Source organism: Heterodontus francisci, chromosome X, assembly GCF_036365525.1.
Source record: "Heterodontus francisci isolate sHetFra1 chromosome X, sHetFra1.hap1, whole genome shotgun sequence".
Lineage (NCBI taxonomy): Eukaryota > Metazoa > Chordata > Chondrichthyes > Heterodontiformes > Heterodontidae > Heterodontus > Heterodontus francisci.
This window is the reverse complement of record NC_090421.1, coordinates 11509107-11526468: the sequence shown is the minus strand read 5'-3', so window position 1 is coordinate 11526468 and position 17362 is coordinate 11509107. Positions and strand designations below refer to the sequence as shown.

General features: G+C 49.4%; 1 protein-coding gene across 7 annotated transcripts in view; it reads left to right on the top strand.

Moving 5' to 3' along the window:
• Window positions 1-17362, top strand: part of tamalin (trafficking regulator and scaffold protein tamalin) — a 101966-nt gene that overhangs the window by 63745 nt on the left and 20859 nt on the right. For 6 of the 7 annotated variants that reach the window (XR_010971228.1, XR_010971227.1, XR_010971230.1 and 3 more), the window contains exon 8: window positions 10157-10415. Coding sequence is in view for 2 of the 7 variants with exons in the window: in XM_068024519.1 (XP_067880620.1) it covers window positions 10157-10386 (230 nt within the window). In the remaining 5 variants the exon portion in view is untranslated. The remainder of the gene's footprint in view (window positions 1-10156; window positions 10416-17362) is intronic. The other variant, XR_010971231.1, reaches the window with a different exon arrangement.

Here is a 17362-nt window from a genome sequence, read left to right as displayed (position 1 = left end):
ACGGCTCTCAGTCCCAGCTGCGCCACTGGCAGTGGTGGCCACTGCTGGGACTGCAGCCAGCTTCAGCAGCAAGAGGGACAACGGCCCCGGAAACAAGGTAAGTGTCTGAAGCCTCACCGGGGACAATCGGCTGGACCCTGGTGAAGCAAGTGGGGTCGGTTGTGGGTGGGGGGGGAGGGGCGGGGTGGGGGGAGTGTTGTGTAGTGCGGGCGGTCAAGAATCATCCAATCGGGTGACAATGAGCCTGTTGGTGTTCTGATTGGCTGTGGGAGACGTGTGGATAGGCGTGCCAGGCGACCAATGGTGGGATTGTGAGGGCAGGAAATGATCTGATGGCGCCTCCAGGAATACATCCAAGCAGAGTTGGCAACCCTACCCCACAGGCATTTTTGTTTTACCCTCTTTCTGTTTGTGCAAATTATTTTATTTAGATCTGAGCAGCTGGGGAACTTTCCACTGGTTTGTCCTTCAGAGGACTGCAATCAGCCGACTCATCGTGTAGACAATTGCTTTGTGGGTTTCCTGCACATTCTGTGGTTTGACATGCAAGCTGCACCAGGCAGCTGTGGATCATTTAACAAAAAATAGCTTGTATTTCTGAGTGATCAGCAAAGTTCATATTTTCTGCCGAGTTCCCCTCACCATTTCTCCCCTAGTTTACCCCGGCTCTTCTCCAAAGACCGATCTCTACGGCATTTCCTCTCACGCACCTCTTTTCGAGGCTTAACAGTTCCAGTTGCTCTCGCCTTCTCTTGCTACTGAATCCTTCTGGCATCACGGATCAAACTTCATGGCTTGCAGCCATTGATGGAATGCTTCCCTTGGGACCCTTGGAAGAGCTGCCCCTTTTCAGGGTGCTGAGGCCAATTCCAACACAGCTGTGCTGGAGACGATGAGCTCACTCAGCACAGACCTGCAGAGTACCTGGGATCCTCCTGGTATGTTGTCCCAGACGCATCAGAGACTGAATCACAAGTAAAAAAAAAAGCCTGAGCTGGAATATTTGGCCCAAACTTGAATTCTTTCTGTGGAGTCACAATGCAGGTAATGGGAAGCTGATGGTGGAGCACTCAGAGAGTCTGTACGTCCAACCCCTTGAAGATATGAGCAGCATCTTTGCAGCACACCATCACACACCATAAACAGATGGGGGACTAAAGAAAAGCCGCAGGGGTTTCTTTTCCTTTTATTATTTCCAGTTAGTCTACCTACATCTAATAACATTTATTGAAACCGTCAGGCCCCACTTACAGTTTGAAGTGCTGCTCTGTCTGCAACATGTCGTGCAAGAAGGCGCCTGTGGCCTGCCTGCTAAAAATAAGGCTGACTTTACGAAACCACAGTCCCGGCAGAAAGCTATGCCCGGTGGATATGCACATTGGGCAGCATTCCCGCCAGTTTGCATCCACTGATATTGATGAATGGAAAATGATGGGGCGTGTCGGTCACTGCAACAATGTGACCAATACGGTCGCATCCATCATTTTAATGATGAAGTGCGACTCATTACAGTAGCAGGACAGTAAGTGCAAAAGATGAAGGAGAGACAATCAACAGCAACTTGCATTTATGTAGCGCCTTTAATGTCATGACAGTTTGAAGTGCGCTTAACAAGAGCATTGTCAATAAATATTTTTGACACAGAAGGAGATATCTGGACAGCTGGCCAAAAGCTTTGTCAAAGAGGTAGGTTTTAAAGGAAGAAGGAGAGGCAGAGAGGTTTAGAGCGGGAATTCCAGCACTTGGGGCATGGCTGCTGAAGGCAACCAGTGGTGGAGCGGTGAAAATTGGGGATGCACAAGAGACCAGAATTGGAGGAGCACAGAGATCCCGAAGGGATGTGGGTTGGAGAAGGTTGCAGACATGGGTGGGTGATGGGGTTAAGGGGGGAGCGAGGCGAAGAGGTAATTTGAAAACATCTCTTGAAACTCTTTGCTGCTGTTCTGCCTCTTCCCCCTTGAGGTAGTTCTTTATATACGGCCAAGTCCATGCGGTATCCACATGACCATCACATCATCCACCTGTGACCAGTGACACTGCAGCCCATTCAACTCACATTTTGTTCCTCCCTGACACTTTTCAGCAGTTTTCTAACAGGCAAGACTTAAAGCAAACTGCAGGAAAACAGTTTCGGATTACAGACGCAAGCCCATGATATCCAAATAGGCATCTGAGGTTCAGACTCGAGGTCAGAGGAAGCCAGGATAAAATGACTGACTTTCTTTATCTTGTCTTGTGCCTGTAACAAAGTGGGACCTTTGAACTGCATCATCTGCAGTGATTCTGGTTTTATGACCAGTCGATCTCCCACAATGTTGCTCACAGTGGGTCGGACGGGTTCTGAGGGACACTGAGCTCTGAGTGACACTGAGCTCCGAGGTACACTGAGCTCTGAGGGTCACTGAGCTCTGAGAGACACTGAGCTCAGAGGCACACTGAGCTCTGAGGTACACTGAGCACTGAAGGACACTGAGCTCTGAGGGACACTGAGCTCTGAAGGACACTGAGCTCTGAAGGACACTGAGCTCTGAGGTACACTGAGCTCTGAGGGACACTGAGCTCTGAGAGGCACTGAGCCCTGAGGGTCACTGAGGTCTGAGGGACACTGAGCTCCGAGGTACACTGAGCTCTGAGGGTCACTGAGCTCTGAGAGACATTGAGATCTGAGGGACACTGCGCTCTGAGGGACATTGAGCTCTGAGGTACACTGAGCTCTGAGGGTCACTGAGCTCTGAGGGACACTGAGCTCTGAGGGACACTGAGCTCTGAAGGACACTGAGCTCTGAGGGACACTGCGCTCTGAGGGACACTGAGCTCTGAAGGACACTGAGCTCTGAGGGGCACTGAGCTCTGAGGGACACTGAGCTTTGAGGGACACTGCGCTCTGAGGGACATTGAGCTCTGAGGGACACTGAGCTCTGAGGGACACTGAGCTCTGAAGGACACTGAGCTCTGAGGTACACTGAGCTCTGAGGGACACTGAGCTCTGAAGGATACTGAGCTCAGAGGGACACTGAGTTCTGAAGGACACTGAGTTCAGAGGGACACTGAACTCTAAGGGGCACTGAGCTCCGAGGGGGACGGAGCTCCGAGGGACATTGAATTATGAGGGACACTGAGCTCTGAGGGACACTGAGCTCTGAAGGACACTGAGCTCTGAGGGACACTGAGCTCCGAGGTACACTGAGCTCTGAGGGTCACTGAGCTCTGAGGGTCACTGAGCTCTGAAGGACACTGAGCTCTGAGGGACACTGAGCTGTGAGGGACACTGAGCTCTGAGGGATACTGAGCTCCGAGGGTCACTGAGCTCTGAGGGACACTGAGCTCTGAGGGACACTGAGCTCTGAAGGACACTGAGCTCTGAGGGACACTGAGCTGTGAGGGACACTGAGCTCTGAAGGACACTGAGCTCTGAGAGGCACTGAGCCCTGAGGGTCACTGAGGTCTGAGGGACACTGAGCTCCGAGGTACACTGAGCTCTGAGGGTCACTGAGCTCTGAGAGACATTGAGATCTGAGGGACACTGAGCTCTGAGGTACACTGAGCTCTGAGGGTCACTGAGCTCTGAAGGACACTGAGCTCTGAGGGACACTGCGCTCTGAGGGACACTGAGCTCTGAGGGACACTGAGCTCTGAAGGACACTGAGCTCTGAGGGGCACTGAGCTCTGAGGGACACTGAGCTTTGAGGGACACTGCGCTCTGAGGGACATTGAGCTCTGAGGGACACTGAGCTCTGAGGGACACTGAGCTCTGAAGGACACTGAGCTCTGAGGTACACTGAGCTCTGAGGGACACTGAGCTCTGAAGGATACTGAGCTCAGAGGGACACTGAGTTCTGAAGGACACTGAGTTCAGAGGGACACTGAACTCTAACGGGCACTGAGCTCCGAGGGGGACTGAGCTCCGAGGGACATTGAATTATGAGGGACACTGAGCTCTGAGGGACACTGAGCTCTGAGGGACACTGAGTTCTGAGGTACACTGAGCTCTGAGGGTCACTGAGCTCTGAAGGACACTGAGCTCTGAGGGACACTGAGCTGTGAGGGACACCGAGCTCTGAGGGATACTGAGCTCCGAGGGTCACTGAGCTCTGAGGGACACTGAGCTCTGAGGGACACTGAGCTCTGAAGGACACTGAGCTCTGAGGGACACTGAGCTGTGAGGGACACTGAGCTCTGAAGGACACTGAGCTCCGAGGGTCACTGAGCTCTGAGGGACACTGAGCTCTGAGGGACACTGAGCTCTGAAGGACGCTGAGCCCTGAGGGACACTGAGCTCTGAAGGACACTGAGCTCCGAGGTACACTGAGCTCTGAGGGTCACTGAGCTCTGAGGGACACTGAGCTCTGAGGGACATTGAATTATGAGGGACACTGAGCTCTGAGGGTCACTGAGCTCTGAGGGACACTGAGCTCTGAGGGACATTGAATTATGAGGGACACCGAGCTCTGAAGGACACTGAGCTCTGAGGGACTCTGAGCTCTGAGGGACACTGAATTATGAGGGACACTGAGCTCTGAGGGACACTGAATTATGAGGGACACCGAGCTCTGAAGGACACTGAGCTCTGAGGGCCACTAAGCTCCAAGGGACATTTAATTATGAGGGACACTGAGCTCTGAGGGACACTGAATTATGAGGGGCACCGAGCTCTGAAGGACACCGAACTCTGAAGGACACTGAGCTCTGAGGGGCACTGAGCTCCGAGGGACATTGAATTATGAGGGACACTGAGCTCTGAAGGACACTGAGCTCCGAGGTACACTGAGCTCTGAGGGTCACTGAGCTCTGAGGGACACTGAGCTCTGAGGGACATTGAATTATGAGGGACACTGAGCTCTGAGGGTCACCGAGCTCTGAGGGGCACTGAGCTCTGAGGGACATTGAATTATGAGGGACACTGAGTTCTCAGGGACACTGAGCTCTGAGGGTCACTGAGCTCTGAGGGGCACCGAGCTCTGAAGGACACTGAGCTCTGAGGGACTCTGAGCTCTGAGGGACACTGAATTATGAGGGACACTGAGCTCTGAGGGACACTGAATTATTAGGGACACCGAGCTCTGAAGGACACTGAGCTCTGAGGGCCACTAAGCTCCAAGGGACATTTAATTATGAGGGACACTGAGCTCTGAGGGACACTGAATTATGAGGGGCACTGAGCTCTGAAGGACACCGAACTCTGAAGGACACTGAGCTCTGAGGGGCACCGAGCTCTGAAGGACACTGAACTATGAGGTACACTGAGCTCTGAGGGACTCTGAGCTCTGAGGAACACTGAATTATAAGGGACACTGAATTAAGAGGGACACTGAGCTCTGAGGGTCACTGAGCTCTGAGGGACACTGAATTATGAGGTACACTGAGCTCTGAGGGACTCAGCTCTGAGGGACACTGAATTATGAGGTACACTGAGCTCTGAGGGGCACCGAGCTCTGAAGGACACTGATCTCCGAGGGACACTGAGCTCTGAGAGACTCTGAGCTCTGAGGAACACTGAATTATAAGGGACACTGAATTAAGAGGGACACTGAGCTCTGAGGGTCACTGAGCTCTGAGGGACACTGAATTATGAGGTACACTGAGCTCTGAGGGACTCAGCTCTGAGGGACACTGAATTATGAGGTACACTGAGTTCTGAGGGACACTGAATTATGAGGGTCACTGAGCTCTGAGGGGCACCGAGCTCTGAAGGACACTGAGCTCTGAGGGACTCTGAGCTCTGAGGGACACAGAATTATGAGGTACACTGAGCTCTGAGGGACACTGAATTATGAGGGACACTGAATTATGAGGTACACTGAGCTCTGAGGGACACTGAATTATGAGGGACACTGAATTATGAGGTACACTGAGCTCTGAGGGACACTGAATTATGAGGGACACTGAATTATGAGGTACACTGAGCTCTGAGGGACACTGAATTATGAGGGACACTGAATTATGAGGTACACCGAGCTCTGAGGGACACTGAGTTCTGAGGGGCACCGAGCTCTGAAGGACACTGAATTATGAGGGACACTGAGCTCTGAAGGACACTGAGCTCTGAGGGACACTGAGCTCTGAGGGGCACTGAGTTATGAGGGACACTGAATTATGCGGGACACTGAGCTCTGAGGGGCACTGAGTTATGAGGGACACTGAATTATGAGGGACACTGAGCTCTGAGGGACACTGAATTATGAGGGACACTGAATTATGAGGTACACCGAGCTCTGAAGGACACTGAGCTCTGAGGGACACTGAGTTCTGAGGGGCACCGAGCTCTGAAGGACACTGAATTATGAGGGACACTGAGCTCTGAAGGACACTGAGCTCTGAGGGGCACTGAGTTATGAGGGACACTGAATTATGCGGGACACTGAGCTCTGAGGGGCACTGAGTTATGAGGGACACTGAATTATGCGGGACACTGAGCTCTGAGGGGCACTGAGTTATGAGGGACACTGAATTATGAGGGACACTGAGCTCTGAGGGACACCGAGCTCTGAGGGATATAATGTGATATTTATCCAGTCCACCTGCTTGAAACCAATGGAAAAGAAAACCAGTGCAGTGTAACACGGCCTGGCGTTTCACTAAGAATGTGTTTTGCACTGCAGATGCAGAACAATATCGCTCCCCCTGTGACTGTTGACATCCACTTCTCCCTCCCTTTCAGTCACTTCCCAGCTAAGTTGATGCCACTCACTGAGCATGAATGTTCCTCATTTTTTTCTGCCAATGCACAGTAACTTGTATTTATATGTATTGAATTTCATCTGCCTCAGTTGCATATTTTGAGTCAGTTTTATTGCTTTAATATGAAAGTTTGTTTCAGCCTCTCATCCGTGAGATGACAAAAGGGAGATTGGAACTTTCTTGGACTATCTGTCAGTTGTTATGCGTCTGCGATATAATATGGGTTCAATACATTTACAATGTATTATTTGCTGACATAACACACTGTACTCCGAAAGAAAGTAATTCACCATATGTGAGGCACTTTGAGGTGTTTGGATTGATAAGACACATTATAAGTATTTAGTTTCTCATTTTTGTCTTTAATGTTCCTAACATTTCTAAACAGTTCAACTCCCTTCAGCAATCATTGGCTTCAAAACCTTTTGCAATAATTGTTTGACAACACACAGAGGAATTGAGATCTATCGAGAGAGTGCTGTGGAGATTTAGCTCTGCTGTTCCAGGGTGTGGGAGGGAGCACGCAGAGCATGCAGTTGACATCTGGTCTCAAACAACAAACCAGATATATTGCCCCATAAAAATGTGAGCATTTCGATCAGTAAAGCCGTCCCCTTGGTGGGAATGAGCACTAGGGCTGTGCCTGTTTTACGAATTGAGCACTGAATGCGCAGGACTGAGAGTTGCTATGGAAACTGGTCACTCTGAGTTTCAGGCAGAGTGTTATCATAGATTATGAATTGCTAAAGTTTTGTTTTGTTTTGTTTTGGGGGGGGGTTGACTTTGTGCTGGGGGTGGACATCTCCCCGTTTATAAAACTCATGGCACTATTACAGGCCTTGGATATTTTTGGCTAAGGTAAGGCCACTGTGCCAGACAAGCTCAGCTTTTTGACTGATCTGAAGTAGGAAAATGCTATCACAGCAGGCCCAGCATGGGTTAGATGCAGAATTGAGCATCTGCTGCCCTGCCTTAATACTGGGGCGGGTTTTGGGACTCTCAGACATAGACACACTTTGGATAATCTTGTGATGTTCAATCATGACCCAGTTTTGCAGTTTTGGATCATCTGTTGCACCATGAGTTAAAGAAAGTTTTGCATTTCTATAGTGCCGTTCACAGCCTTAGGATGTCCCAAGTGCTTTACAGCCAATGAAGTACTTTTGAAGCAAAAACAAGAAATGCTGGAACCACTCAGCAGGTCTGGCAGCATCTGTGGAAAGAGAAGCAGAGTTAACGTTTCGGGTCAGTGACCCTTCTTCGGAACTGACAAATATTAGAAAAGTCACAGATTATAAACAAGTGAGGTGGGGGTGGGGCAAGAGATAACAAAGGAGAAGGTGCAGATTGGACCAGGCCACATAGCTGACCAAAAGGTCACGGAGCAAAGGCAAACAATATGTTAATAGTGTGTTGAAAGACAAAGCATTAGTACAGATTAGGTGTGAATATACTGAATATTGAACATCAGCAAGTGCAAACCTGAAGAAAAACAACCTGAAAAAAACAGTGGGTAAGCAAACTGAACAAACTAAGATGAAATGAAATAAATGCAAAAGAAGATTGTAAAAAATGTAAAAAGGAATGCAAAAAAAAAAAGGAAGAAAAAATAACTAAAAATGAAAGTAAAGTGGGGGGCTGTCATGCTCTGAAATTATTGAACTCAATGTTCAGTCCGGCAGGCTGTAGTGTGCCTAATCGGTAGATGAGATGCTGTTCCTCGAGCTTGCGTTGATGTTCACTGGAACACTGCAGCAATCCCAGGACAGAGATGTGAGCATGAGAGCAGGGGGGAGTGTTGAAATGGCAAGCAACCGGAAGCTCAGGGTCCTGCTTGCGGACTGAGCGGAGATGTTCCGCAAAGCGGTCACCCAGTCTGCGCTTGGTCTCCCCAATGTAGAGGAGACCACACTGTGAGCAGCGAATACAGTATACTACATTGAAAGAAGTACAAGTAAATCGCTGCTTCACCTGAAAGGAGTGTTTGGGGCCTGGGATAGTGAGGAGAGAGGAGGTAAATGGGCAGGTATTACACCTCCTGCGATTGCAAGGGAAGGTGCCCTGGGACGGGGACGAGGTGGTGGGGGTAATGGAGGAGTGGACCAGGGTGTCGCGGAGGGAACGATCCCTTCGGAATGCTGACAGGGGAAGGGAGGGGAAGATGTGACTGGTAGTGGCATCACGCTGGAGGTGGCGAAAATAGCGGAGGATGATCCTTTGGATATGGAGGCTGGTGGGATGAAAAGTGAGGACAAGGGGAACCCTGTCACGGTTCTGGGAGGGAGGGGAAGGGGTGAGGGTAGAGGTGCGGGGAATGGGTCGGACACGGTTGAGGGCCCTGTCAACCACAGTGGGGGGAAATCCTCGGTTGAGGAAAAAGGAGGTCATATCAGAAGCACCGTCATGGAAGGTGGCATCATCAGAGCAGATGCGTCGGAGACGGAGAAACTGGGAGAATGGAATGGAGTCCTTACAGGAGGTAGGGTGTGAAGAAGTGTAGTCGAGGTAGCTGTGGGAGTCAGTGGGCTTATAATGGATATTGGTAGACAACCTATCCCCAGAGATGGAGACAGAGAAGTCGAGGAAGGGAAGGGAAGTGTCAGAGATGGACCATGTAAAGGTGAGAGAAGGGTGGAAATTGGAAGCAAAGTTGATAAAGTTTTCTAGTTCGGGGCGGGAGCAGGAAACGGCACCGATACAGTCATCAATGTACCGGAAAAAGAGTTGGGGGAGGGGGCCTGAGTAGGACTGGAACAAAGAATGCTCGACATATCCCACAAAAAGACAGGCTTCAAAAGTACTTTTGAAGTGTCATCGCAGTTGTAAAGTCAGCAACGCAGCAGCTAATTTGCACACAGCAAGCTCCCACAAGCAGCAATGAGTTAATGACCAGATAATTTGTGTTCGTGATGTTGGTCGTTGGATAAATGTTGGCCAGGACACGAGGGAGAACTCCCCTGCTCTTCTGCACAATAGTGCCATGGGATCTTTCATGTCCACCTGAGAGGACAGACAGGGCCTCGGTTTAACATCTCATCTGAAAGACGGCACCTCTGACAGTGCAGCACTCCCTCAGTACTACACTGAAGTGTCAGCCTGGATAATATCTCTGGAGTGGGACTTGAACCCACAACCGTCTGACTCAGGGGCAAGAGCACTACAATTAAACACCACATGCAATGGTGCGAAGCCCACAAAACTGCCATCCTTCCTCTATGTGGTTCCAGGAGACTGTTGGACGGCCACCTCAGTTCCCAGAAAGACAGTCCAGGAAGGCGAGGAGCAGCACCAGGCTTCTGTCTGTGAGCTCTTGTTGCTGAGCTCCTGGTTAGCATGCGGCCCTGTGGAAAAATGTTCTAAGTGACGGGTCTCCAACTGATAAGACACGTTATAAGTATTTATCAGCTGAGGACCAAAGATATCAGTAAAAAGACCAACTGCAGATAGTTTGAACATGTGGATCTTTTTTTCCCTGCAGGATGGAAACTAAGGTACGAAACAAAGTCTGTAGCAAGTGGAGGAGTGGCAACGCAGCCAACATCGCTCCCCGTTTTGATGGCTGGTGAAGTGGAGATGCTGCTGAAGGAAGTGGGTGCCAGTGGGTTTGCCCTGTCTGAGAGTGCAGGGCACCTTTCCAACACAGCAGTGCAACAGGCCAGATCCAGTGTTGTACATAGTATCTACAGGACCTGGAACAGAGGTGGCTGAAGACTGCATAGTGTAAGGTACCAGGCAAGGTAAAACTACCTAACAGTACCATGCTGCCGGCGGGGCCTTGCAAAAAGGCAATGCTTTAGAGGGGTGCAACAGAGGTTCACTAGATTGATTCCTGGGATGAGAGGGTTGTCCTACGAGGAGCGATTGTGCAGAATAAGCCTACATTCTCTGGAGTTTAGAAGAATGAGAGGTATTGAAATGTAGAAAAATTCTGAGAGGGCTTGACAGGGTAGATGCTGAAAGGTTGTTTCCCCCTGGCTGGAGAGTCTCGAACTAAGGGTCACAGTCTCAGGATAAAGGGACGGCCATTTAGGACTGAGACGAGGAGAAATTTCTTCACTCAGAGAGTTGTGAATCTTTGGAATTCTCTCCCCCTAGAGGGATGTGGGTGCTCAGCGATTGAGTATATTTTGGGCACTAAAGGAATCAAAGGATATGGGGAGCAGGTGGGAAAGTGAAGTTGGGTCATAAAGTCATTTATGGCATCGAAGGTGGCCATTTGGCCCATCGAGTCCGTACTGGCTCTCCATGGAGGAATCCAGTCAGTCCCACTCCCCCGTAGCCCTGCTAGTTTATTTCCTTCATCTGCCCATCCAATTTCCTTTGAAATCATTGATCATCTCCTCTTCTACCACCCTCGTGGGCGGCGAGTTCCAGGTCATTACCACTCGGTGTGTAAAGAAGTTCTTCCTCACATCCCCCCGCTGCATCTCTTGCCCAATGACGGAGCAGGCTTGTGGGGCAGTATGGCCTACCTCTGCTCCTATTTCTTATGTTATGTTCTTAATACGGATCAGAAGGTCAAGGGTTGCACAGCCTCCCTCCCCCTCCCAATTTTCCATCCACTGAGGTGCCTCAGCACCAGCACTGACTCGCAAAGTGTATCCGATAGTAGCGTCTTCATAAAGGGAATGGACTGTGCATTCATCTGTTGGTATACTAGCATGGGAACCCATAGTGTGCTCTGTGATATGTTGTATGCGACAAGTGGGGAAAAAAACGAAAGACTTGCATTTATATAGCACCTTTCATGATCTCAGCACATCCCAAAGTGCTTTACAGCCAATGAAGTCTTTGCGAAATGCAGTCCCTGCTGTAAATGTAGGCAATGCGGCAGCCGATTTTGTGCACAGCAAGCTCCCGACAACAGACACGTGATAAGGAAAAGATAATATGTTTGAGTGATTTTGGTTGAGCAACAAAAATTGGCCAAGGAATCCCCTGCTCTTCTTCGTGAAGGTACGGTTAGACTTAATGGATACTGTGTGGCTTCTTGCCAAGAAGCTATCGCCATTCATCATCAGCAGGCAAAGGGTTAAGCCCCTCTGCTTCCCCATCCCCCCCTGTTGCCACCACCCCCCCCCCCTCCCCCCCACCCCATCTGATCTGTGTTGTCTGTGTGTCGGGTGGAACATTCACAGGAAGTGGACGCCTACATCTCAGGCCCATTAACCGTCATGACGCTCTGCTTGCTTGTTTGGAAATGGGAGGAAGCAAAAGCTTGCTAATCGTACTGGTTTACTTCCTCTGCACAGCAACAAAGCTTGAGTGGAGGTCATAGGTCAAAGATCAACCAATGGCTAGATAAATTCAAGAAGATATTTATATGAAGAAGCTGAATGCTTTTCTTTTAGTGCTAAGTAAGGAATGAAGGGGATCTCCATTTCAATTGTCCTGTAATTTTATCTATCTATATATTGATATAAATAACATAGATCAAAAATAACATTGCTTGCCCAACGTAAACTGGAATGGCCTACCTCTAGGAGTAACCTCTCTTAGCTTTTTTATCAATGTGCGATTTGACTCAGGATCATGAGGTCAGGCACTTAACAAGTCAAGTGTTTTTTTTATTTGTTCACGGGATGTGGGTGTCGCTGGCCAGGCCAGCATTTATTGCCCATCCCTAATTGCCCTTGAGAAGGTGGTGGTGAGCCGCCTTCTTGAACCACTGCAGTCCATCAGGTGTGGGTACACCCTCAGAGCTGTTAAGGAGGGAGTTCCAGGATTTTGACCCAGTGACGATGAAGGAACGCCAATATTGTTCCAAGTCAGGATGGTGTGTGCCTTGAAGGGGCTAAGTGTGATGTAAGCATACATTCTAACCTTTCAAGCTATTTCCTCATGTTCGGGATTTACCTACATACAGGTAGTCATTACCTACAATACTGTGGGAGGTGTGAGTCCTGAAATTCCATGTGGACTATACCACTTTCTCGTTTAATTCAGATGGGAGACCAGCCGATCCCTTGGGGAAATGGTACAAGCGGCCGTTTGTGATGCTTTCGTGAGGGCTTGCTGGTCTCCAAGCTGAGACCTGTTGGGAGAGGCCTCGCAGAATTTCAAGGCCATTATTGTGCAAGCGCCGAACATATGAACGTATGAAATTCCTCTCTCCATTATTTTAATGAAGCCATTAACCCCTGTTTATTTTATATTATTATAAAAGAGTTAGTACATCCACCAAAACAGCACAGAAGATTCTTAATGTGCATTTCCTGACACCTTTGCTTAGGTGTTGTTCTATTGCATTTGGTTGGCTTGACACCTCAGGTATAGATAGATGGGCTGTCAAATGTCTTTGAACCCTACTCCAACTGGAACAAAAGAACAGAAGGAGGCCATTCAGCCCCTCGAGGCTGTTCTGTCATTCACTTAGATGGTGGCTGATCTGTACCTCAACCCATTTACCCACCTTGGCTCCGTAACTCTTAATACTCTTAACTAACAAAAATCTACCAATTTCAGTATTAATATTATCAATTGACCCCCAGCCTCAACAGCCTTTTGGTGAGGAGAGAGTTCTAGATTTCCACTACCCTGAGCAAATTGCAGTCCTGACACCGGCCGTAGGGCCTTGAAGCAAACTTTGGGTATGAAGTAACTGCTGGAGGTTGCTCAAGAAATGGCCATTAAACCTTTGAAAAGTTATGTTTCTGTGGAGCTGGCCTCATTCCACACCTTCCTCCACCCTACCTCTAAACATCTACCCCCCCCGCTTCCCGCGCTCCCCACCACCACACCCCCCCCCCCCCACCCCCTCCAACCCACCCAACCTCCCAGGATGTACCTGCAGGTCATTCTCAATTCATCAGGCTCTGAACAGTGAGCAATGTATGACAGTGAAGATACAGTTAGAAAAGGGTGCTAACTCAACCTGGGCATTGCTTTAAAATAGGTAAATCACATAGGATGCCTTTTGTACACTATACCTGAAAAGTCAATTCCACTGGAGTCAATGAATATCAAAGAAGTTATGCCAGATTTATAGAACCTTGGTTTGACTACACTTAGGGGACTGTGTGCAGTTCTGGTCTCCATAATTACAAAAGGGATATGGAAGCACTGGAGAAAGTGCAAAAAAAGATTTACAAGGATGATACCAGAACTGAGAGGTTCTACCCATCAGGAAAGGTTGAACAGGCTGGGACTCTTTTCTCCAGAAGAGAGAAAGCTGAGGGGTGACCTGATGGAAGTCTTCAAGATTGTGAAAGGGTTTGATGGGGTAGACATGGCGAAGATGTTTCCACGTGCGGGTGAGACCAGAAGAGGGGCCATAAATATAAGTTAGTCACTAATAAATCCGATAGGGAATCCAGGAGAGCCGTCTTTATCCAGAGTGTGGTGAGACTGTGGAACTTGCGACCATAGGGAGTAGTTGAGGCAAATAACATAGATGTATTTAAAGGCAAGCTAGATAAACACATGAGGGAGAAAGGAATAGAAGGATATGTTGATCGGGTGAGCTAAAGTAAATAGAGTAGGATGCTGATGTGGAGCATCGGGTGGGATATGTAACAGGAGGCCGATATGTGACTGTCCAAGGCAAATTGTCTAGCTCTATCAATATTTTCCCATTGTTGTACATTTACCAAAAAATTGGCTTTGAAAGTCTCTGGACTCTACAAACACTTGCGATGACGTTATCCTTGATGATGCACGCCATTCTCTGAAGCAGGCGTTCTCGGGCAGCCCGGACAATTCCATTTTGCCAGTTCCCAATCATCTCCTGGCTTTCGGAATTCCTTTTGATTCTTTCTCGACTGGCACTCAGGCCTTATTTGTTCGACAGGTGCTCACGGCCACCAAAGACAGCTGCAAAAACAATGAGGAAAGGAAACTCATAACCGGGATGCTGTTACTGCACACTCGGTCCAATTGATCCAGTGTGTGTTCTTGTTATGTTGCTTTCTTCTCTCAGCTGATCTCGCTGGCAGCTATACCAGATGTCGGTACAAACTCAAATCTGTACTGCAGCAGGCTCAAAAAAGATAAACACCTGCCCGATCCAAGCATAGCATTCCGATGGTGTACCTCACTTCCCAATCCCTCCCAATTGTAGAGAATCCTCAACCAAGCAAAACAGGTCAATGTAAAATCCTGACGCAAGCTTAAATGTGACCTATTTACCCGGCCGTTAATGTTAAACATATTAAATCGAGTCGGACTGCAGCTTGTTTTTCATCCAAAGATAGCAGTATAGTTTCAAAACATAATCGCTTTAGTGCAAAATATGTTTGGTTAGGCAATTTCTGCATTCAGATTGGATTTCGGAATTAATGCTGGAATTGGCAGCAGTCCAAGGATCTGCAATTGCCTGCTTGAATCTGAAGTTTATAGAAGACCCAATCAGCTCGAAGGCGAAGGTGGTTGTTTGCACACATTGGAGGGTCAGTACTGAGGGAGTGCTGCACAGTCAGAGGGTCAATAGTGAGGGAGTGCTGCATTGTCGGAGGGTCAGTACTGAGGGAGTGCTGCACTGTCGGAGGGTCAGTACTGAGGGAGTGCTGCACTGTCGGAGGGTCAGTACTGAGGGAGTGTTGCACTGTTGGAGGGTCAGTACTGAGAGAGTGCTGCACTGTCGGAGGGTCAGTACTGAGGGAGTACTGCACTGTGAGAGGGACAGTACTGAGGGAGTGTGGCACTGTCGAAGGGTCAGTACTGAGGGAGTGTTGCACTGTCGGAGGGTCAGTACTGAGGGAGTGTTGCACTGTTGGAGGGTCAGTACTGAGGGAGTGTTGCACTGTGAGAGGAGCAGTACTGAGGGAGTGTTGCACTGTCGAAGGGTCAGTACTGAGGGAGTGTTGCACTGTTGGAGGGTCAGTACTGAGGGAGTACTGCACTGTGAGAGGGGCAGTACTGCGGGAGTGTTGCACTGTGAGAGGGACAGTACTGAGGGAGTGTGGCACTGTCGAAGAGTCAGTACTGAGGGAGTGTTGCACTGTCGAAGGGTCAGTATTGAGGGAATGTTGCACTGTTGGAGGGTCAGTACTGAGGGAGTGTTGCACTGTGAGAGGGGCAGTACTGAGGGAGTGCTGCACTGTGAGAGGGTCAGTACTGAGGGAGTGTTGCACTGTGAGAGGGTCAGTACTGAGGGAGTGCTGCACTGTGAGAGGGTCAGTACTGAGGGAACGTTGCACTGTCGAAGGGTTAGTACTGAGGGAACGCTGCACTGTTGAAGGGTCAGTACTGAAGGAGTGTGGCACTGTTGGAGGGTCAGTACTGAGGGAGTGTTGCACTGTCGAAGGGTCAGTACTGAGGGAGTGTTGCACTGTCGTAGGGTCAGTACTGAGGGAGTACTGCACTGTGAGAGGGTCAGTACTGAGGGAGTGCTGCACTGTGAGAGGGTCAGTACTGAGGGAACGCTGCACTGTTGAAGGGTCAGTATTGAGGGAGTGTTGCACTGTCGTAGGGTCAGTACTGAGGGAGTACTGCACTGTGAGAGGGTCAGTACTGAGGGAGTGCTGCACTGTGAGAGGGTCAGTACTGAAGGAACGCTGCACTGTCGAAGGGTCAGTATTGAGGGAGTGTTGCACTGTTGAAGGGTCAGTACTGAGGGAGTGTTGCACTGTTGAAGGGTCAGTACTGAGGGAGTGTTGCACTGTCGTAGGGTCAGTACTGAGGGAGTACTGCACTGTGAGAGGGTCAGTACTGAGGGAGTGCTGCACTGTGAGAGGGTCAGTACTGAGGGAACGCTGCACTGTTGAAGGGTTAGTACTGAGGGAGTGTTGCACTGTCGGAGGGTCAGTACTGAGGGAGTGTTGCACTGTCGGAGGGTCAGTACTGAGGGAGTGCTGTATTCTTGGGAGGGCAGTGCTGAGGGAGTCCAGCATTGTCGGTGGGGCAGTCATGTGGTCAAGAATATTTCAACAACTTTTTGAATCAATTTAAATAAAGGGATACGTGGGAGCAATATTCTTTCATGGAAGAGATCTGATGGGTGCAAGTCTCCTCAGTCTGATGGCTGCATGGATCCCACATGAGAAATGAATCTAAGGAGCCTTAACCCCTTTTTAAAGAGTTATGGGGCCACAGCACAAAAATGCCCCAAATTTGTCAAGCTGATTCAGAGCGGGAGAGCTGATGTGGGAAATGGAAGACATGCCATAGTGTGATGGGGAGGGGAGGGGGACTCTTTCTGGGAGTGGAGTTTAGTCACACTGAGGAGGTGGGGGAAGAATAGTCATTTTGATTGGTGACAATGATGCGTTCTCATATGTGAAAATAGTGACCCACTGTCAGGATATCAGTTCCACACAGTTTTTAAACAAGGGGAATTCATTGCTTGAGAATTCTAGAATTACATAGAATTTACAGTGCTGAAACAGGCCATTCAGCCCAGCCGGCTCATGCTGGGTTTATGCACCACACAAGCCTCCTCCCACTCTACTTCACCTAGCCCTATCAACATATCCTCCTGTTCCTTTCAAGGGAAAGACTTGGATGTCTGAATGCAGGAAACATGGAAAGTTAGCACTTAAGTGCCTGAACGAGGGACCTAGCATTGGGAAGGCAGGGGCCCACCGAGAGCCAACCACCTGCCCTTGCTAACAACACCCACCCCCCGCATGACCCCCCCCCACAATCCGCAGGCAGCTCTCCGAGGGCAGGACTTCCGTCGCCGGGCTCCTTGATCCCTTGGAAGGCCCGCCACTGTCCACTTAAGTGTCGAATTGGCACTAGATTT